This window comes from Diabrotica virgifera, chromosome 5 (assembly GCF_917563875.1).
Source record: "Diabrotica virgifera virgifera chromosome 5, PGI_DIABVI_V3a".
Lineage (NCBI taxonomy): Eukaryota > Metazoa > Arthropoda > Insecta > Coleoptera > Chrysomelidae > Diabrotica > Diabrotica virgifera.
Genome location: NC_065447.1, coordinates 154,284,162 through 154,293,360, shown reverse-complemented (window position 1 = coordinate 154,293,360; position 9,199 = coordinate 154,284,162). Strand labels below are relative to the sequence as shown.

Genomic DNA, 9,199 nt, shown 5'->3' with positions numbered 1-9,199 from the left:
GGCAATGTATGACATACCGCATGTCAATGGTTTAGGGTTAAGGAAACCACAGAATTCAAAAATAAAAAAACACAAAAATCTTATATTTTCCCTCCCATATCTGGCAGGCCAACAAAAAGTTTCAATGGGCGAAATTGGAAATTGGTGATCCTGCGGGGACAAACCCCAGCACTCGAGGAAAAAGCCAAATATGTAATTGTACTAAACTAACTCTTTTTATTTCAGCTGAAAGCGACATTGGCTCGTTTGCTCTCCTCAAGAATCACTTCGCCTCAAACCATCCTTTCCTGACGAATATCTTCGTTCCTGATACTAGGCCACTGGCATTACGAAACCTCTATGAATGTGCTGCCAAGACACCTGTGCATGTTATGCGTCAGCTGGACAGATGGCGCCGAGATGGACATCGCAGCTCAAAGTTCTTCGTCTGTACGCCGGTGTTGGGCTCCAAGAGGAGGAAGATCAGGACCAAAGTCGATATCGATATCGAGACCAGTATTGTAAGTATTATTTTATTATTCTTTTCCATTAAACGTAAAGTAAATTGTTTTAAGAACGTGTTAAAACTTTTTCATATAATCGCTATTATTAGTTAGTTTTAGGAGATTGGTGCTTCTTCTTCTTCTTTAAGTGCTGTCTCGCAATCGGAGGTTGGATATCATCATCACTATCTTTACTCTATGTACCGCTGCTCTTAAGAGTTCTATAGAACTGCATTTATACCAGTCTCTTAAATTCTTTAACCATGACACTCCCTTTTTTTCTATATTCCTTCCTCCTCTTATCTTTCCCTGTATCATCAGTCTTAGCATTTCATATCGCTGTCCTCGATACTTTCTTATTTTTATTGTGTCTATTATTTCGTATTCTTTGCCCATTTCTCGCAATACTTCCGTGTTCATTTTCTTCTATGTCCATGCTATTCTAAGCATCCTTCTGTAACACAGCATTTCAAATGACTGTAGCTTAGGTACTTATGTCTCCTGCTTCAATGTCCAGCTTTCAAGTCCATATTGCAGTATTGAAAACACGTGACATCTCAAAGCTCTTACTCTCAGTTCTAATAGATCTGTGTTGCAGATAACTGTTTTCAATTTTACAAACTCATTTCTTGCTGTTTCTATCCTGGCCCATATTTCGGTTGTTTGACCGTTATTTTGTAAAATCCATGATCCTAAAAGGTTTTAGGTATTTGTATTTATCAACCCTTTTTATCGGTATATTTCCCAAATGTATGCTTGTTTGTATATTTGATTTCTTAGTTATTATCATAAATTTGGTCTTTTGTATATTACATTTTTAGTTAATATTCTTCACAGAACCTGTCTGTTTTGTTTTGTCTTAATTAAAGTTGTTCAGCAGAGCTTGCCATAATCACGGTATCATCTGCATATCTTATGTTGTTAATAGATTTTCAGTTAATCATTATTAATGGAGACAATACATCTCTTGTCTAACAATTCACCTCATTTCAATTCCTCCTCACCTGATTTCAATTTCTGGACTGGGTTAGTTATCTATTACAATTTGTGCTCTTTGATTCCAGTAAAGGTTTGTTATTATACGTAAGTCCCTTTTGTCTATGTTTTTGGCTGTAGAATTTGGACTAATTTGTCATGTCTTACTTTGTCAAGTGCTTTTTCAAAATCAGCGTAACATACATGCACATCCACATTCATATCCATGCATATTTGAGCTATCACATTAAAGGCAAATAACGCCTCTCTGGTTCGTGGTTCCTAGTCCGTTTCTAAACTGACTATCATCTATTCCTTCTTCAAGTTTTTTATTTATACGACCATTATTATTTTCAAGAATAATTTGAGAATATGACTTATTAATGATATTGTTCTGTATTCACTGCAATCTTTAGCGTTTGTATTCTTAGGGATAGCACAAAAGGTGGAGAGTAACCATTCTTTCTGTATGTTTTATGTTTTGTACACGGTGTTAAACAACTCTTCTATATTGTCTTAGGTTTCAGATTGGTGCAGTTTTGTTAAATTTTAAATGTGCTAAATGTGTTTAGCTACGCATTCTGTCAAAGCCTCTACGCTTTTATACCACTCTCCCCAGCTTTCATTGAAACGTTGAACATCTTGCATCTGTAAAATACTCTAACTTAACACGTTCGGTGCTCATCTTGAATAAGCGCCACTTGGCTGGTACCACGTACTTAAATCGTTCATTTAGTAACACAGTACTACTGACGCCACAGTACTACTGAGCTTTTTACAAATTTGTAAAGCCACAGGCCGATAAATAGCGGAGATGGGAGGATCTACAATATACATCCATCACCTGCCCGCTTATCTAGACAAAATTCCAACAGAATTCTACATCCTTACATCAGGTACATTTTCTTTCTTTTTATGGTTCATCACATGGAAATATTCAGCTATTATCTGCTAAAGCAGAATCAGAAAATGGAAAGAACTTACTGCAAACTTATTTGCTTTACTATAATACTGGCCTCGACTGTAGACATTTAACATATACCTTGTACAAACGATAAACCATAGATTTCTCGACAATAAAGAACACAAAAAGGCTTATACTTTTACTCGAAGACAGAAATGTTTGTACTTGACTTTTAACGGAAATTACTGGGGAGATAAGCCCAGCTCTGATATACCTGGCGAAATAGCCAGTACATGCCTCTGTGGTAGCTGAACCGATAATTAATTAAATATTCCTCTCCGCTATCTCACGCGACGGAATATGGTACGATTTAATTAGGCCAATAGAAAAAAAAGTTAACAGGCGCAATTTGGGCTGTGATAGACATTTGATGTTTAGTATATTTCCTTTCAATGAAAAATTAAAAGTTTTTTTGGATCGTTACACCTTAAACTTGACTGACTAAATGTCAGTGCCAGTGCAAATAGTAAATCCAGTAGCATTGTTGAACATTCACATTATCTTACCTGAATCACCCTGTTTGTATTCTTTCGCATGCTAACTAAAACACAATCTATTCCCGTACCGAGAGAAGCGAAATAAAACAAAACCGGGAAACTATTTTATCCGTACAAACTAGAAACTTATTTCTGCTTGTCCTGAAATAACGCGTCTCTGGGATGAACTTAAGATTCACGACCGGAATTATTTTCCAAGGGCGACGACACTATTTACACGGGCGCTTTCTCATTACCGTAATGGCTATTGCTTACCTAAATTAGATAAGCAGTAGTCAGCGATCCACATAATTACACTAACAATCGAAACATGCCACGAATGCAACATAGAACTCCACATCTTCTTCGTAGACTTCAGGAACGCCTTTGACTGTATCGGAAGAAATAAATTATTTATTGAAACGAAAAATCAAGATATACATACCAGCAAAGTTAATCAGATTAACAAAACTGACTATGGATGCATCTAGAGCTAAAATAACAACAGAGGAAGGTAGCAGAAAATCAATTGCAATAGAAACAGAAGTGCGACAAGTTCCTATGTCAACCGCATTATTCAACATAGCAGTAGAAAGAACAGTCAAGGCCAGCAAAATGAAAGGAACTATAGCCCACTCCTCAACACAAATATGTAGAGTTGTATCCTCAGACGGATTATGGGCCCGATAAGAATGGACAACGGAAAATTGAGAAGAAGAATGAACCATTAGCTAAGAGACATAATGAAGGGAGAATATATAGTTAGATTTATTAAAGCGCAGAGGCTGAGATGGCTGGGACACATAGAGAGAAGGAAAAACGACCTACTGATTAAGAAGATCACCAGATGGAAACCAGAAACTGAAAGACCCAGGGGAAGACGACGAGAGAGATGGGGGGACCAGGTCATGAGAGATATCCAAATTCTGGAAGTGAAAAACTGGAGGGAACTATGCACATATCGAAATGAGTGGAAGAAAATTTGTAACGAAAGCCAAGTCGTACAACAAACTTTCACAAAAGTGGAATGCGGAGTGATTCACCGCAAAAAGCGAGTCAGAGAGCTCTAAGTAAGAGCGGCAAACATTCCATCCAGAATGAAAAGCCCTGATGATGAGTATATCCTGAAGTGATTGCATCAATAAAATAGGCTCCTATGAAAAATGTCCAATTCAAAACAGATCCCGCCTGGACTATTACTCGAATCACCCTGTTTGTATTCTTTCGCATGCTAGCGAAAACACAATCTATTCCCGTACCAAGAGCAGCGAAATAAAACAAAACCGGGAAACTATTTTATCCGTACAAACTAGAAACTTATTTCTGCTTGTCCTGAAATAACGCGTCTCTGGGATGAACTTCAAGATTCACGACCGGAATTATTTTCCAAGGGCGACGACACTATTTACACGGGCGCTCTCTCATTACGGTAATGGCTACTGCTTATCTAAATTAGTTTTAAAATTACCATTTAATGCAGCTCTGTGTCGGCGAAGTACTGTACTGGATGAACAGGTGCATGAGATCCTTATGGCTTGGCTAAGAACTTGGCAATGACTTTTTGTTGATTAGAAGTGCCCATTGTCGAAAAACTAGTAGAATATAAATTTTAATACCCCGTGAATTATGACTTACTGCAAAGATAATACAGCAACAAATACAGTTTTGTTCTTTATTATAAAAACAGTTATAATAATGAAATTTTTATAAATTCCAGATGCCATTGAATTGCCTTCTTTAGCTATTATATTTTTCAGTTAATATAATTAATGTCCGACTGGTATATTATTTGATAAATAATGACATGATTTCTAAGTCAGTTAAGTATGGTATAATGCCGTAGGGCGTTATTTTGAAAATTAACGCCCTAGGACATTAAATTTAAATAACTAGTTAAATACTGTTAAGTTGACAAATAACAACCTATGGTTGGTAAAACTATGGTTACCACAATTATATACATTACGACTATTGTTAGTAAATGTACTGATTTAAAAACTAATTAATTCAAAATTCATTCAAATTTTTTGAATATAAAAAATAATTTAGTCGGACATTAAACGTTGAAGGCACCACGGGTATTATACAGTGCGTCCATAAAGTAACGCATAAATTCATTATTTCGTAAACCGGCGACTTTAAGGAAAAATCCCGAAACAGGTCAATTTTTATTTTTAAATTACAATTTTTTGGCATATATATCATACTAGTGACGTCATCCATCTGGGTTTGATGACGTAACCGATGATTTTTTTTTAATTAGAATAGTGGTCATGTCATAGCTCATTTGAAAGGGAATTCAATTCTCTATTCAATAATATTAACATTAAAATAATTATTTATATAGGGTGTTAAAAAAAAATTTTTTAATTAAATTAATTGAGACAAAAAGAAGAATGTATGTAACTTATTTAATTCAAAATTCGTTTTACTGTTGTCAGAAAACAGCAAAAACGTGTTTATTTGACAAATAAATATTGCTTTTCGCTTAAATTCAATGTTAGAGCTGCCACCCACCAGCCTCTTGGAAATTTGAACATTACGTTTAAGCGAAAATCAATGTTTATTTTTTAAATAAACATTTTTATGTTTTCTGACAGCAGTAAAATGTATTTAGAATTAAACAAATTACATACATTCATCTTTTTGTGCCAATTAATTTAATTTAAAAAAACATTTTTTGGCATTATTATGTTAATGTTTATATTAGTGAATAGAGAATTAAATACCCTTCAAATGAGCTATCATAATATGACCCCTATTCTCATTAAAAAAAAATCATCGATTACTATCATTTGGGCGTTATCACGCCCAAATGGATGACGTCACTAGTATGATATGTATGCCAAAAAATTGTAATTTAAAAATAAAAATCGACCTGTTTCGGAAAGTAGCCGGTTTACGAAATAATGAATTTATGCGTTACTTTATGGACGCACTGTAGATAATAAGATAATAACGCTTTCGGTCAACGTATATCCCTCGTACACCATTGACCTCAAGCGTTATTATCCTTATAATACCCTTAGTACCTTAATAACTATAATAAATACCTCCCATAAAAAAGTGGAAACTGAGAAAATGGGACAATTAATAACACTGTATTTTAGTATAGAAGGAGCTAAAATTTAGTATAGAATGATATGGATAAGGTCAAGTATCTAGGAGTAGTACTCGATACGCAGCTTACATGGAATATTCATCTGGATAGAATATGCAGCAGAGCGAAGCTTTCCCTTTGAACATTGAAAAACCATGGTCAAAGGATTGAAAACCATGGGATATAGAACCCAAACAGATGTACTGACTCTGACTATACATAACCGTATACTCTGGGCTAATTAGCAAAATTCATGGAAAAGTTATTTACCAGCAATTTTATTGCTGCAATCGAATTATAAGATCCTATATATTAATAATATAGGTATGAAAAGTCCGCAGATAGTGTGCTACTTTTTTTATAAACAAAATGGCGCCGACAAATCGTATTTTTTTCAATTATTGCTCTATAACTCCGAAGATTTTAACTTTACAACAAAAACACCCAAATAAAAATTCACCGCAATTAAATTCTGCATAGAGATATGTTTTTCACGATTTGCTCCGACGAAAATTTTCTCCGGAAAATGCGGGTTTTCCTAACAAAAACTCTTAATTTTCAAATAAAGTTTTAGGTAAGTAATTATTAATCAATAATTAAATAACTTAGTGACATCAAAGCTTTCTTGGTATATATTGTAATTCTAGAAGCCGGTGAAAATTAAACGAATATTTTAGCTTCAATTCAATTGTTAATTAACAATTTACGATCGCAATACTAACCAAAATAATCATGATACATTGATCAAACTTATAAAGATTAAAAAGATAAGATGCTTATTTAATATTTTATCGACAAAATCTAAATTTTTCTTTTTTTTTGCATATTAAAAACTCTAATTTTCAAATAAAGTTTTAGGTAAGTAATTATTAATCAATAATTAAATAACTTAGTGACATCAAAGCTTTCTTGGTATATATTGTAATTCTAGAAGCCGGTGAAAATTAAACGAATATTTTACAAACAATTCAATTGTTAATTAACAATTTACGATCGCAATAATAACCAAAATAATCATGATACATTGATCAAACTTATATAGTTTATCAAACTATAAAGATTATAAAGATGAGATGCTTATTTAATATTTTATCGACAAAATATAAATTTTTCTTTTTTTTTGCATATTCTTTAAATTTAAAAAAAAATAGTTATAATACGCTGGTCTAATTAGTAAAGTACAAAGAAAGGTTATTTACCAGCAATTTTATTGCTGGAATCGAATTATAAGATCCTATATATTATCAATATAGGTATGCAAAGTCCGCAGATAGTGTGCTACTTTTTTTATAAACAAAATGGCGCCGACAAATCGTATTTTTTTCAATTATTGCTCTATAACTCCGAAGATTTTAACTTTACACCAAAAACACTCAAATAAAAATTCACCCCAATTTAATTCTACATAGAGGCATGTTTTTCCCGATTTGCTCCGACGAAAATTTTCCTTGGAAAATGTGGATTTTCCCAACAAAATCTCGAATTTTCAAATAATTTTTTGGGCCAGTAATTATTTATCAGTAATTATATAGCTTGGTGAAATAAAAGCTTTCTTGGTATAGATTATAAAGTCAGAAGCCGGTGAAAATGAAATGAATATTTTAGCAACAATTCAATTGTTAATTAACAATTTACAGTCGCAATAACAACCAAAATAATCATGAGACATTGATCAAACTTAGAAAGATTATAAAGGTGTGATGCCTATTTTATATTTTGTCGACAAAATATAAATTTTTCATTTTTTTTGCATAATCTTTAAATGTTTAAAAAAATCGTTATAAAAAAATTAACATTTCTCAGAAATTGTTTATTATATTCTAATTCTAAAAAATACTTAAAATGCGTATTTCACAGGTCTTGAAAATGAATGCTTTAAAAAAAATTTCCAACCATTTGCAAAAAAGTTATGAAACAGCAAAGTAAATATACGAATTCTCCGTTGTTTATAATTCGTTTTAATTGTTTCAAAGCTTAAAAGTGAGTCTATGGTACAATCTAATTACTCACAAAGAATGTCAAAAATTAGTGCAATGGTTATATTTTAATCAAAGATTAAAAATACTTTTTTTTTGTAATTTTTAGCGCAAAAGTAGGCCTGATACAGAGTCTAAAATGTTCACTCGAAGCGACTGACACGCAGCATTCATTATTTATTAAAAGTGTACGTCGCGCGGCCGATCGTCGCTCCTAGTGAAAATTTTAGCTACAGTACTGTATTAGTCTACTTTCGCGCGTGTAAATTACAAAAAAAATATATTTATAATCTTTAATTAAAAAATAACCATTAAACTGATAATCGATATTTTTTTGTAAATAATTAGCTTGTACTTTAAACTCACTTCTACACTTTGAAAGAATTAAAAAAAATTATAAACACCGTAGTAATCGTATGTTTACTTTGCTGTTTCATAACTTTTTTGCAAATGGTTGCAAAAAAGTTTTAAAGCATTCATTTTCAAGATATTTGAAATGCGCATTTTAGCTATTTTTTAAAATTATAATATAATAAAAACTTTCTGAGAAACGTTAATTTGTTTACAACTATTTTTTAAACATTTAAAGATTATGCAAAAAAATAAAAAATTTATATTTTGTCGACAAAATGTTAAATAGGCATCTCATCTTTATAAGATTTCAAAGTTTGATCAGTGTATCATAATTATTTTGGTTATTATTGCGACCGTAAATTATTAATTAACAATTGAATTGTTGCTAAAATATTCGTTTAATTTTCACCAGCTTCTGGAACTATAATCTAAACCAAGAAGGGTTAAAGTCACCAAATTATTTAATTATTGGTAGATAATTACTTATCTAAAACTTTATTTGAAAATTAAAGATTTTGTTGGGAAAACCCGCATTTTCTGAGGAAAATTTTCGTCGGAGCAGATCGGAAAAAACACGCCTCTATGCAGAATTTAATCACGGTGAATTTTTATTTGGGTGTTTTTGTTGTAAAGTTAAAATCTTCGGAGTTATAGAGCAATAATTGAAAAAACACGATTTTCGGGCGCCATTTTGTTTATAAAAAAAGTAGCACACTATCTGAGGACTTTGCATACCTATATTATTAATATATAGGATCTTATAATTCGATTCCAGCAATAAAATTGCTGGTAAATAACTTTTCCCAAAAATGGCCTATTCTCCGATAATCAGCCCAGACTAGTAGTCAGATCTATGATAACGTACGGAGCAC

General features: G+C 32.4%; 1 protein-coding gene across 1 annotated transcript in view; it reads left to right on the top strand.

Annotated features, from left to right (window-relative positions):
• The first annotated feature begins 231 nt into the window (after positions 1-231).
• The window catches only part of LOC126878447 (uncharacterized), a 127,244-nt gene continuing 118,276 nt past the window's right edge, over positions 232-9,199 (top strand). Inside the window, exon 1 of the mRNA XM_050651613.1 lies at positions 232-500. Coding sequence (XP_050507570.1) covers positions 372-500 — 129 coding nt within the window. The 5' untranslated portion in view covers positions 232-371. The remainder of the gene's footprint in view (positions 501-9,199) is intronic.